Raw genomic sequence first — 13,936 nt, 5'->3', positions numbered from 1 at the left:
TTATTATTCAAAGAGGTTGAATGCATCTATAGGATAAGTGAACACAAGGCTCACTGTCTGCACACCTGCCAGGATACAGTTACACACTGTTAGGTGGAAACGAAGCTCCTCGTGTCGTTTGCCTTCATTCCGCTGCTCACATTCACGTCGTGGATACAGACAGGGATTTTAGGAGGAAACAGTTTTAACAATGCAGGGTGCAGCATTTGAGATTACCGGTCCAAATGAATGACTGTATGCCATGGAAACAGCGCGAGAGGAAGGCGGGCAGGGGAGCGAGGATGATGTGGCCCGGGAAGACGCCACAAGTGTGAGTAATTAATACTGCTAGAGCCTTTGAATATCACCATGGTAAACCTAGATTAAACAAAATAAAATAAAAATTGTTATTGTAGTCAATAGTCACATAGTAATAGTCACTTGAGTAATTATTTACTGCAAAATCACAATGTAAAATACTCTCTTTCAAATTAAAAAAAAAACTGTTTTTATTTAGTTTAGTTTTTTTTATTGCACATTTTTTTTATGAATGGTGGTAACCAAGTTCTATAGTTTTACTGTAAGCCTAATAGTAATTGCAGTAACCAAGTTATTTTGGCGTAAACTGCAGTATGGTGATTTCTGTGAGTAAAACCATTTTGACCTCTGTTGAGGCGGTTATGAAGTTAATGGCTTGACATTTCTCAAATAGTAAGCTTCGAAAAACATTTTTTTTACTTAAAGATTTGAATAAAGCCCATAACTGCATGAAAGTGGGTTATCTGAATATCATAAGAATATACATAAGTGATAGCAGTTTATTTGTTGTAACCTGCCTCGATGTATTGTAAAGGGCTACAGTATGTTCTCAATATGCTTAACTTGGTGAAAGATTGGGACCGTCTACAAAGAAGGTTCTTATTAAAAACGTTCAATGACTCAGTCATCGGAAGTGTACGCAAATATGTATTTATATATTTTTAATTGTGCTCCAAAATGTAAAACACAAATCTATGTGTGTACATTGCTCTTTATTTAACTGTAACAGGGCCATTGTACGTTTTTCTTATCGTTTATATTTTGTAGATGGTCCCTATGTACTGTAGGCTACCTGCTATTTTTGTACTTCAACTTAATTTTGAGGCATTTCGAAATTAAATTAAATTTTAACTCTTGATTGTCTTTGAATAATATTTTAGCTTTATTTTCCTCGGAAATACAGTGTTACCTCGTTGTAAATGAAATACGGCGGAAGAGATGGGATGACATCATGTAAATAATGCATGACTGGACAACCTCAGTGAACGCGAGAGTCATAGTGATGGTCGCGAAACAAATGACTCTAACTTACCTCTCAGAAATATTTATCCATGTCTGGTAAAATTTGCTTGCAATAATTGAAACAGTGATATCATATTAGCTACAGTGATGCGATTAGTTGATAATACCACAGTACGTTGGTATCTATCTATCTCTATTGCATTAAAAGGCTCTTAAAAAATATCATGGTGGTAAAATGATACAATGATGCTCCATGGTGTTTCTAAGTAAAATGTCTAAAAAAACATTAGCACCATGTCCAATAAACCATGACAGTACTGTATCATACCTGTTTTGTAAGTCAATGTTACATGTAATTGTGTGTCTAAATCTGAGTATGGGTAATTGTTTAATTGTATTGGAAAAAGTTTACTTTTTGTTGTAGCAATAGCTGTAACCAAATATTCAAGATTGGGGTTGACCAGTGGCTGACCCCATGATGTCTAGTGTGATAGCCCTTACCTTGTCCATGAACTGGGAATAGTGTAGACATCAAAGCTATATTCATACGTTTTATACTCAAGAAAACCCTTAAATGCATCTATCAGGTTGATGGACAATCGATAGAGATTGTGGTACTTGATTGTAATACTTTATTATGGGAGAAATGACTGAGGCAGTTGCCCATTAAGTCATTGTGAACTCAGAGTTAGGTGGATTTTGTAACCCAGTTGGATCTCTCTCAGAATTACTGAGTGGCTTTACCATGTAACTCTAACCGCTCATTGCAATAATATCTGTTTGTGATAAGACAACATAACACACACCTTAAATCCAAAGCCACTGATTTCACACTCATTCTCCATTTGAGCCAATTAAAATGTGAGGCCGTCTTTTCTCTTCAAGAAATGTAAAACATCTGGAGTCCTGAAATGACATCAGCTCTTTGGTGGCAGAACATTTATGATATCTTGTGACTCTAGCATTGTGTAATAAAATTATCAGAAAGTTATGATAGTACTCGTGCAAATTACTTTAATCCAGGTCATCACACTTTTGATTCTAACAGCGGTTGGCTTTTTTCAACAGTGTGTGTTTATTGCATCAGGTCAGAATGTGATACATACCTGTGGTTTCAGGTAGCTGACGTGTCCGTGGAAGTGGCTACGGTGGACGCAACTCTTAATAAACTATGCAGAAGATACAACAGACGCAGAAGAAGAGCAAAAAAGCCAAAGAAGAAAAACCCAATATTGGATCTACAGAATCTGGTCATCCTCATTACAGTGGTGGTGTTTGTCGTTGTGGTGATAATGTGGTCTCTTCTGTGGGTTTTTATATGTAAGCTCAACACAAACACTCATATACACACCCTTGTGAAAAAGAAGTGCACTTAATTGTACTGTGTAGACTTGTAGTGTACTTTAAGTATATTTTAACTGATAATAAATGCTTGTCAGTACATTCAATTTAACCATATGCCTAAGACATTTAATGTCCGAAATCATTACATTCAGGTTACAGGTAGTACTTAAAAATGTATTTTAAAGTAAAGTAAATGATTTCCTTCTTTTAAAAGTATGCTTTTTCACAAGAGTATACAAAGTTATGTCCACATATCTAATTTAACTGAAGTGCACACTATGTGTTTTGTAGTCCGGAGAGAGAGCAACAGTGGTGTTTATTTTGCTGGTATGTTCCGTGTTGCCAACGTGGAGTTTATACCAGAGTACAGGCAGGCTGACTCGAGTGAGTTTGTGTCCATGGCTAGCCGCGTCCAGCATGTGGTGAGTGACACAGCAAAAATATGTCATTAGAATAACCATTGTCACAATCATTTTAATATTTATCTTCCAATAAGATAACCAGCGTATACCGAACGTCATCAGTGTCCAGACTCTACAAACAAACCGTCATCTCTGATCTGAGGTACAGCCGCTCCAGTACTACTCTGCTAGATGGATTTACTTCATTAGGTCAAATTGAGATGTCACATGGTTACAATTACCTCTCACCCCATCAGTAATAATAATCAAGGTGGTGTACTGGTGCATTTCTGGATGATCTTCGTGGTGCCGCACCTGAAGACACCAGCAGTGTGTGAGGAGTGCTTGAGTGCCATCCTAAGGGACTCTGTGCTTATGAGTATGAAGAACAGGTCTACAGTGGGCTTCCTGCAGGGCCTTCCTGTGGACATCGACTCCATTCTTGTCAATGGTAATCTTAGCCACTGTTACCCCTTCTCAAGTGCCCCCCAATTTTAGCAAGACAGTACATATATGACATACCGAAAATAAAAAGGTTGCTTCTCATGAGTCCTTCTGACTAACTAATTTTACACAATTGTTAAATGTTATGACTGTCTTTTTTTTTTCTTTTTTTTTTATTGTCTTCCCAGTTGCTTTACGCTCGGATTACACATCAACAGCTGTGGGTGAGTCAGTCAATTTACATATATGACCGGGGTTGTGTGCAACTCAGAACTATGGAAGCTTGTTTCTGCTACTGAATAAAACATTTTAAAAGATAATTGCGACTTTTTATCTCACAATTGCGAGTTTACATCTCGCAATTCTGACTTTATTTCTCAGAATTGCGTGAAATAAAGTCAGAATTCTGAGATATAAAGTCAGAATTCTGAGATATAAAGTCAGAATTGCGAGATATAAAGTCGCAATTGCGTCTTATAAAGTCAGAATTCTGACTTTTTTTCTCGCAATTGCGACTTTATATCACGCAATTCTGACTTTATATCTCAGAATTCTGACTTTATATCACGCAATTCTGACTTTATAACACATAATTGCAAGTTTATATCTCGCAATTCTGACTTTATAACACGCAATTGCGACTTTATATCATGCAATTCTGACTTTATATCTCCCAATTGCGTGATATAAAGTCAGAATTCTGAGATATAAAGTCCGAATTCTGAGATATAAAGTCAGAATTGCGTGTTATAAAGTCGCAATTGCGAGAAAAAAAGTCAGAATTCTGACTTTATAACACGCAATTGTGACTTTATTTCACGCAATTCTGACTTTATATCTCGCAATTCTGACTTTAAAACACGCAATTGCGACTTTATTTCACGCAATTCTGACTTTATATCTCGCAATTCTGAGAAATAAAGTCAGAATTGCGAGATGTAAACTCGCAATTGTGAGATAAAAAGTCGCAATTATCTTTATTTTTATTTTATTTTGTGGCGGAAACAAGCTTCCATACAGAACTGAATTGAGCAGCCTTTTAAATTTTAGCTTAATTCTAGAACTTGACTTGAATTGAATTTATATTTATAGCAAATTTGAACCTTAACGTACATTACCATTTAAAAGTTTGGGGGTGAAAAAAAAATACAGTAAAAACAGAAATATTGCGATTATTGTAAATTGTAATATTATTACAATTTAACAATTCTATTTTCATAGATTTTAAAATGGATTTAATTCCTGAATTTTTAGAATCATTACTCCAGTCTTCAGTGTCACATGATCCTTCAGAAATCATTCTAATATGATGATTTATTATTATCATGTTGAAGTTGTGCTGCATAGAAAGATTATTTTATGAATAGAAAGATTAAAAAACAGCATTTAAATTACTTCTACAAAATATTTATATGAATGTTTAAAAAGCATTTTAAAATCTATGAAAACTGAATTTTTCAACCCTAAACTTTTAAATGGTAATTTACGTTAAGGTTCAAATTTGCTAAAAATGTAAATTCAATTCAAGTAAAGTTCTAGAATTAAGCTGAAATTTAAAAGGCTGCTCAATTCAGTTCTGAATTGCACACAAAAGATTTATATGTATCTGTTTATATGTATATGGATATATTTATATGTATCTTTTGTAAATTTACTGTCACTTTTGATCAATACATGTACATATTTATTTATGTTTCATTAATTGAATGTAATTTTATGGAGTATGGCGTAAGAACATTTCTTATTTACACCAGTCTTTAAAATGAAGCCATGGATGTCAATATTTTTTTAAGTATTTGAAAAATGTAATTAATTGATTTAATTATTAATTAATTAAAACTAAATTAAAATCTGTTTTAATGGCTGTGTTAATTAGTTTTGACAGAATTTTATAGTTTACAAATATAAGTAGAGAAAAAAATCTTTCTACATTTTAGGAAATACATTTTTTTATATATTGTATTTATTTATGTTTTGCAAGTTGTGAAAACTGGAAGTAACTGTGTTGAATTTCACTTGCAATACATTTCAAATTCAATTCAAATTTAGTTATAAAATTCTGAATTTTCCAACCCCCTTTTGAATGTGTATTATTATTATTATTGACAGAATCTTGTTTCTGTAATTCTGTGTTTGATGGGTTCTGTAACCATCTCTCTGTGTGTATAGGCTCTCAGTGTGTGGATAAGCTGTACGCAGGTGTTCCTGATGTGAGTGTTCCCCTCAACGTGTTCTCTTCATGGGGAAGCTTGAGCTGCTACATCAAACTGACAAGTGCTCCAGGCTCAGTCGTCCGACTCACTGTGAACAGCTTGAGTATTGACCCTAGTGACTGCGTCTATGATTCCCTCACCGTGTATGACGCTCTGCTTCCTATGAGAGGCTTGATTCTCTACAGGTTTGTGACAGAAGGGAGTGGAAATATCTTGATTGGGTTGGTGAAATGAAGGACAAAATAATCTGAGATTATCAGTGTAATTTTCATGCATTCTCTTCAAGGTTTTGTGAATCAGTGTCAGCCCCGATCTCATTGGTCTCCACGTCCAATGTCATGCTGCTCTCATTCAGACTCACACAAGGCAGAAAGATCTTCCGAGGATTCTTCCAGGCTCTCATGGAGGAGCGTAAGTCCTTCGACTAAAGTATTTGTATGTTTGTGTCTGGTGATACTGAGCCTCTTTTGTCTTTCCCATACAGAGTGTATAAATATGATAGCGTTACCCGCTGGCCCAGGTGATGCTGGAGTTATAACCAGTCCATTCTACCCCAATCTGTTGCCCCGTCAGTGCTCCTGCTCCTGGATGTTTCAGGTACTGCACCCAATCAAAAGCGTTTTTTTTTTATGTGTAGAAATATTATCCACAGTATTCACGTGACAGAGCGGTGTTTTTTGTTGGCTGTTGATGCATCAGATGCCCAGCGGTCCTCTGGGTGTAGCTCTCAGGTTCCAGAACTACATGCTTAAACTAAAAGACTTGCAAAACTGTGAACACGGCTGGTGGAAAGTCAATGAGATTATGTAAGTGCTTTGTCAAGGGTACATTTCACCTCATTTCTGAGTCAGTTATCTTTAGGGTTTTTTTATTGTTTTTTTTCTACATTTCATTTCTTATAGGAATCGTTAAAAGTCATTTTTTACTCACCGATCGCTATGAAACGGAATTTGCGATAGTCTTTTCTTCCCTATTATGACGTATATCCGAGTGAAATGGCTTCTTGAACAAGAAAAAATGTAGGGCGGGACTTGAGTTTGTCCATCAGGAATTTATTGGATCATTGGATGATTGTGGTTTGCTATTGCTATATCAGGTTTTCCCGATCTTCGCGCCAGTAAACACATCATCAGAGAAGAGAAGAGATGTCGAAAACATTTTTTTGTCAATTTTGATTTCATGGTGACTGTAAATATTTTGAAGAAGCTTCATGCAGCTCTTTTTCATCCAGCAATAGTTCCCACTGACCAAACACCAAAAAAAGGGCCATAAAAAGGGTCCATAAAACACAATTTTTGTCCCACATAAGAAGGTCAAACAGGTTTTGAAAGTCATGATGGTGAGTAAATAATGACAGAATATTCTTTTTAGCTGAACTATTCCTTCAGTGATATTTATCAGGTCTGATGGTCAGGTCTGATCAGGTCTGATATTCAACGTTTGTCAATTGGTATAGAAATAACTGTGATTGATTTACAGATATTGTGGAAATTACATTGACCACTCAACTGTCTTCCGTATTCCTGCTCAAAACCCTGAAGTGGTTTTCCGCTGCAGTTCACGAAGTGCTGACCAACCCTTCAGTGCCACTTACAGCAGTTACAACACCAGTCAGCGTAAGAACAATGCTGCTGAAACAAAGGAAATGGAGAACAATTTAAAAAAAGTCATTTTTCTCAAGTAGTACAATCTGACTTAAGAGCAAAGGAATACTATTTATAATTATATGCCAGTAAAATGACTCATGGCACCAAATGGTTTACTCTGGTCTTGTTTGTTTCTCCTAGCATGCCCGGAAAGTCACTTCTTGTGCTCTACAGGCCTGTGTGTGGAAAAGTTCAAGCGCTGTGATGGACTGGATGACTGTCAGGATGAGAGCGATGAGATTTTTTGCTGTATGTAAACCACAAAATCATGTAATCCAAGTAGTTCTACTATAGTAAAACAAGTAACAAACTAGTATTTCATGTTAGTTTGATATACTATAACTGCTTTTCCACCGTCAGGTAAAACCATTCTCGTTGCTTAACCGTTCCATTCCGTGACGAGCCCAGTTGATACGGGTATGGTTTCATTTTCCATCCTGAGTGGCGACGTCACTACAAACATTTTACCAGCACGGTTAGCTAACCATGCTGAGAATTCCAGGCCGAAAACAGTTTATAATTGGGCCGTGGCGAACCAGGCTCAGGTGGAAGCATAACTGGAACTTTTCCTTACTGTTCTTATTAGAACCGTTCTAACCGACGGTGAAAAAGTGGCTTATGTGTATATAAGAATAATATACAACAGTGGTTCTCAACCACAGAGCTATAGGGACCTCAGCAAACTTCCAGAGGTGCCCCAATAATTGTTCAAATTATTTAAATTTAGTTATATTATAGGGGTCCTATTATGCTTTTTTACATTTTCAACTTTCTTTAGTGTGTACTGTTGCTGTTTGTGCATGAAAAAGTTCTGCAAAGTAACAAAGCACTAAGTCCACTCCAAAGGGAGTTATTCTCTATAAGCACTGTTTATGAACCTGAAACGACTCGATTGTAGTCTTGAGTTCTCTTCCGGGAATGTACATGTCACAATATTCCTAATTTAAATAATTCCCACCCAAAGCATTCGCAAAAAAGGTGCGAGGCCTGGTTGAGTTGAGTTAGCAGTGTGTTGAAACTTGCGGTTATGGTAGGGGTGTGACATTTCCAAAACACACTTGAGGCGCTTGACCAATTACAACACACTGGTCTTGCTGACCAATCAGAGGTTACTGCGCTTTTTGGAAGGAGGGGCTTCATAGAGACAGGAACTAAACAGAGTGCTATAGACAGACTGGGAAGAGAGGTGCTGCCATAAATATATATCTATGGGTGCTGCAACAATATATATATTTGAAAAATAATGTGATTTTTATGAACATTTAAACATGAAATCCTATTTTAGTAGTCCCCAAAAACAAAATCAAGACTGAAAAAAGGCATTATAGGTGTCCTTTAACATAATTTTAATTAAAATGCTAACATATTTTTTTATTTATTTGTAGTATTAGAGGAACATATCAGCTTAGATAGGAGGGTCTTTGAATGTCGTCTTAAATTCAAGAGAGAAAGGTAGAAAGGTTGAGAACTACTGGTTTACAACAATATCTTGGTATTTCAAAATAGTATTCATGTGAATATTCACTATTTTATTGTCTGTAACAGCTAAACCTCCTAAAATCTGTGGAGGTTCATCCCCTTTGCACCCATTATACATCTGTAATGGGGAGATGGACTGTTCCAGTGGTAAAGATGAGACCAACTGTACTCAAGGTAATGTGAAAACTATTGAAAAATTCAAACTTTGATAGGTGTCAATTGTTTGTACAGTTATTAATGTGTTGGCTATGCAGAGACTAGCTGTTCTGGTGTCAGTTACCAATGTGGCAATGGAGCCTGCATTCTTAAGAAAAATGCAAAATGTGATGGCGTACCCGACTGCTTCGACCTCAGTGATGAGAAGGACTGTGGTGAGTTTTACTGTGGCAACATCCCAAAACATCATGTCACTCATCAGATTGGTTTGTAGACATTTAAACAGACAGAACTATCCTAGTCTAAATACAATTATGTCTGTTTTAGTTTTTTTTTTTAGTCGTTTATTACTAATCTTTTATTCTTAAATTTAACTATTACTAATAAAATCTCTTTTGAGCCAAACAATCAACAATATGGTAGCTTCAAATCCATATGAGGTATCAATACGGAATCAATCTGACTTCAAATGTATTTCGGTCACAGAATTCCCCCCTTCTATGTAAAGCGCTTTGAGTGCCTAAAAAAACGCTATATAAATGTAACAAATTATTATTATTATTATTATAAAACATACAGTCTCTCACTTCCGCTAAATATGGATCTGTGATTTTGATGACATCACTCTGCACTTCAGCTTCTCATCAGATTTTCTGTCCAATCAAATGCTCTCTAGAATCTAAAGCGTCCCATACGTTGGACAGAATGCTATATTTTAAAGCGATATAGAGGAGATTTGGAGGAAACTGCGGCTTTACTGAGCTCAACGGCTCTGGCCGAGCTGTGAAACTAAAAGCTATTGGCTATTTTAAAAAAGAGGAGGAACTGTTCAATATGTCCCGCCTTGTCTTCCTGTTTCAGTGGAAATGTCATCAACACATTGAATAATACTGCGCGTTTCAAGGCACTTTAGTGGCCTTTAAGATTCACATTGATGCTATAAATCAATTAAGTTCCACATCCTTCAAAGAGACTCCAAAAGTTAAAGGAGAACTCCGGTCAATTTTAACTTTGAGCTCATTTTTTTGTAAATTTGGAGTGCTGTCAGTACAGAGAACAACGACAAAAATCGGTGTTGCCTACACCGTGTTGTCCTCTTTTTAAAATTTGCACCCTGTTGACTTCAATGGGGCAAGTTTTAAAGGAGAACTCCGGTCAATTTTAACATTGAGCTCATTTTTTTGTACATTTGGAGTGCTGTCAATACAGAGAACAACGACAAAAATCGGTGTTGCCTACACCGAGTTATTCTATGTTTAAAATTTGCACCCTGTTGACTTCAATAGGGCAAGTACTAAACCTGCTTTTAGCCTCTTAACATCCTTGATGTGTCATTACAAGTGCACAGAAAATGTGAGTGATTCCTTCTGAGTGAACACGAGTGAATCTGACTGCAGTAGATGTGAAAGAAATGTATAAAAATGATGTTATTTCAGCCAGCGCACATACCTGTATTTACATCCTGTTTTCGGGTGAAGTCCAAAGTAGTCGATTGCCGAGTTCACGCGCATAGGTTTAGTACCTATGATCACGCGCGTGAACTCGGCAATCGACTACTTTGGACTTCACCCGAAAACAGGATGTAAATACAGGTATGTGCGCTGGCTGAAATAACATCATTTTTATACATTTCTTTCACATCTACTGCAGTCAGATTCACTCGTGTTCACTCAGAAGGAATCACTCACATTTTCTGTGCACTTGTAATGACACATCAAGGATGTTAAGAGGCTAAAAGCAGGTTTAGTACTTGCCCTATTGAAGTCAACAGGGTGCAAATTTTAAAAAGAGGATAACACGGTGTAGGCAACACCGATTTTTGTCGTTGTTCTCTGTACTGACAGCACTCCAAATTTACAAAAAAAATAGTTCAATGTTAAAATTGACCGGAGTTCTCCTTTAATTTAGGACCACCATGTTTTATGACTGGCTAACCACTCAACCTAAAATATCCTCCATATACTATGATGATATTGTTGCTATTATTATGATCTATTGACCTTTTTACAATGGTTGTCTTGGAACGATGTTTGGTAATTGGTGTGTGTGTGTGTGTTGGAGTTGAATCAGAGGGAGATTACAGGAGACAAGCTGAGCTTTGTTCATGGTTCATTCTCTTTCTAAACGCTCTCTGGTTTTATTGGATTTGGCTCATTAGATGCACCTGTCATGACTGAACAGTTTATGAACATACAATGTTTGGAATAATTAAGATTTTTTTAATGTTTTTGAAAGAAGTCTCTTATGCTCACCAAGGCTGAATTTATTTTACAACTTAAAATACTCTTTTCTATTTTAATCTGTTTTAAAATGTAATATATTCCTGTAACGACAAAGCTGAGTTTTCAGCATCCTTTACTCCAGTCTTCAGTGTCACATGATCATCAATCATTCTAATTCAGTTCTCAATTATTATTACATTGAAAATTCTTTTGACCAGTAGTAGTGTACACATTTATACATCCTTACGTAGCATGTCAGTAATTTTTAATGGCTGTACACTAACACACTTTTTTTATCTGCTTGTGTCTTATTTGTTTCCATATGATTATTAGCCTGTGGCAATCCCACCCCTTTAAAGCGCATATTTGATAGCGCCTCCCCACAACAGCGCATTGTAGGTGGGATCAATGCGGTGGAAGGAGAATGGCCGTGGCAGGTCAGCATGCATTTTTCTGGTCAGCTGTATTGCGGAGCATCGGTCCTCACTGATGAGTGGCTCATTTCTGCAGCGCACTGTTTTAGCAAAGAGAGGTGAGGAACGCCAGGTAGACCTAAACTGTTGAATATCAAAGTTATTTTAGCAGGTAAGTAAACCATGACATTTCTTAATGCAGTTTGAGCAGCCAAGTGTGACCTTTCAGGTTGTCGGATCCACGTATGTGGATGGCTCATCTGGGCATGCTAAACCAGGGAAATGCCAAGCATGTGGCCGAGATCCGTCGAATTGTGGTGCATGAATTCTACAATGCAAGAAATTTTGACTATGACATTGCCCTCGTGCAGTTGAAGAAGGCCTGGCCCAGCAGCCTGGAACAATATATCCAGCCCATCTGTCTGCCGGCCGCTTCTCAAACCTTCACTGACGGGCACCGCTGCTGGGTCACCGGTTGGGGTTACCGCTCTGAACAGGGTAAAGAGCTCAAAAAACAATGACAGATGATGTAAACTACTGTTCAAAAGCTGATTGAAAAGATTTTTAATTTTTTTTTAAACTTCAAGTTTTTTATGCTTATCAAGGCTGCATTTATTTGATTGAAAATACAGTAAAAACAGTAATATTTTGAAATATTATGACCATTTAAAATCTACTTTATTATTTTTTTAAATGTCATTTATTCTTGTGATGGCAAAGCTTAATTTCTCCAGTCGTCAGTGTCACATGACATTTATTATTAATAATAATATTGAAAACAGTTGTGCTGTTTACTATTTTTGTGAAAACTTTGATGAACAGAAAAAAACAGTTGTTATTTTAAACAGAAATCTTTTGTAACAGTATTAATGTACTTTTATGTACTTTTGTAAAGTATTCAGTATTACAGACCCCAAACTTTTAAACAGGAGCGTGACTAGGAAAATAAAATCAGTTTTATAGGTCTACTATAAATGACAATGAAATAGCATATTTTTCTTCTGTTTGTACAGATAAGGTGCTACCCACAGTATTGCAGAAGGCAGAAGTTAGCATTTTAAGTCAGAGTGAATGCAAGAGAAGCTACAGCCCCGTGTCACCTCGCATGATGTGTGCTGGTGTGTCCTCAGGAGAACAAGATGCCTGTCGGGTGAGGGGAGATAACAGGCATTGGACTTGGTCCTGCCTTATGAACCAAACATAAGCTTAGTATCTAATTTCAGAGCATTATTAAAGTACTAACCTTTCTCATTGTTAAAAGTGAGCTGTCTCTTTGGATTTTTACATAAGCAGTTTTTGTTTGCAGGGGGATTCGGGTGGTCCTCTGTCCTGTCAAGCACACGCAGGCAGCCGCTGGTTTCTGACGGGCATCGTGAGTTGGGGATCCGGCTGTGGCAGACCCAACTTTCCCGGAGTTTACACCAGAGTGGCCAAGTTCATAGACTGGATCCAAAGACATATTTAAAAATGCACAGCCAAGTAAATCCACCTTATAATTCAGTCTGTAACTTAACTAATTTAAAACAAGCCATTTTCACCTAAACAACAACTAAATGTGTTATTTAATGGTCATTCAATCATGTAACACCATTATAATACATTTGTCTTGAACAATAAAGTTATTGTTGGTGTTTTTTAAGTTTAACATGTACTATATAGTATAACACACACACACACATTTTATATTAAATATAATAGTTTGTAATATAATAAAAAACCAATGGTTCTACGATCTATAGGCTTAGTTACGATGCTTTTGAGAAACACAGCCCTGGACGTTTCACTGTTGCACATGGCAAAATGTGGGCTGCACTTTTACACAGCTGTTTTTAAGTGCAAATTGGTATAGCTCATTGGCACCATATTCCAATTCAAAATAGTTATTACGAGTATTATTTAAAAAAAAGAATGAATAAACATTCATATGGATTTCTGTGTTGGTTTCTGAACCTTTAATTAAAAAACATAGCTCAAAAGACTTGGACACAAAGAGCTGGATATGAGAGATCTTAAAAAAAGGAAGATATGTTAGGTTTCAGAGTGCAAGTTTTTGAAAATGATACCTTTATTGTCTCCATGTAAACTACAAAAATACAAATTTGTGAAAACGGTGACGTCATGTGCATGCGTATTACGTTCAGTTTAAAGGCATAGTGTTTCTTTAAAAGGTGACAACGCCAACTAGCTTGCATATTACAGTGTTTTTAATGTTTTCGAGCATCCGTGTGATTCAACAGGGATTGTTTTGACAAGGCTGTCGCATGTGTGCGAAAAAACGCTAAGGAAAAAAACTGTTTTTTTACATCGTTGTCGTATAACCGTAGCCTGAGATTTTAAGTATGTTTACACGACAATAGT

The 13,936-nt window shown here is 36.5% G+C and overlaps 1 protein-coding gene across 1 annotated transcript; it reads left to right on the top strand.

The window, feature by feature from the left end:
• Nucleotides 1-61: 61 nt before the first annotated feature.
• Nucleotides 62-13,506, top strand: tmprss7 (transmembrane serine protease 7). Its single transcript, XM_081352286.1, has 18 exons — nt 62-310; nt 2,379-2,580; nt 2,896-3,026; nt 3,101-3,168; nt 3,263-3,456; nt 3,638-3,673; nt 5,619-5,847; nt 5,949-6,073; nt 6,147-6,259; nt 6,362-6,468; nt 7,142-7,278; nt 7,450-7,557; nt 8,854-8,961; nt 9,042-9,158; nt 11,499-11,697; nt 11,808-12,076; nt 12,592-12,728; nt 12,885-13,506. Exons 1-18 carry the CDS (start codon nt 242-244, stop codon nt 13,041-13,043), a joined length of 2,508 nt encoding a protein of 835 aa, XP_081208412.1. The 5' UTR covers nt 62-241; the 3' UTR covers nt 13,044-13,506.
• Nucleotides 13,507-13,936: the final 430 nt, after the last annotated feature.

The sequence above is a fragment of the Scardinius erythrophthalmus genome (genome assembly GCF_964197995.2).
Source record: "Scardinius erythrophthalmus genome assembly, chromosome: 22".
Lineage (NCBI taxonomy): Eukaryota > Metazoa > Chordata > Actinopteri > Cypriniformes > Leuciscidae > Scardinius > Scardinius erythrophthalmus.
The sequence above is the reverse complement of the archived record's forward strand: the minus strand, read 5'-3'. Positions and strand labels throughout refer to the sequence as shown.

Bases quoted from the DNA above. Each gene is read 5' to 3' on its own strand.
- tmprss7 (XM_081352286.1), top strand. From the start codon at position 242: ATGGAAACAGCGCGAGAGGAAGGCGGGCAGGGGAGCGAGGATGATGTG. The intron at 3,457-3,637 runs GTAATCTTAGCC...TTGTCTTCCCAG, and splicing joins CGACTCCATTCTTGTCAATG to TTGCTTTACGCTCGGATTAC. The intron at 9,159-11,498 runs GTGAGTTTTACT...TATGATTATTAG, and splicing joins CAGTGATGAGAAGGACTGTG to CCTGTGGCAATCCCACCCCT.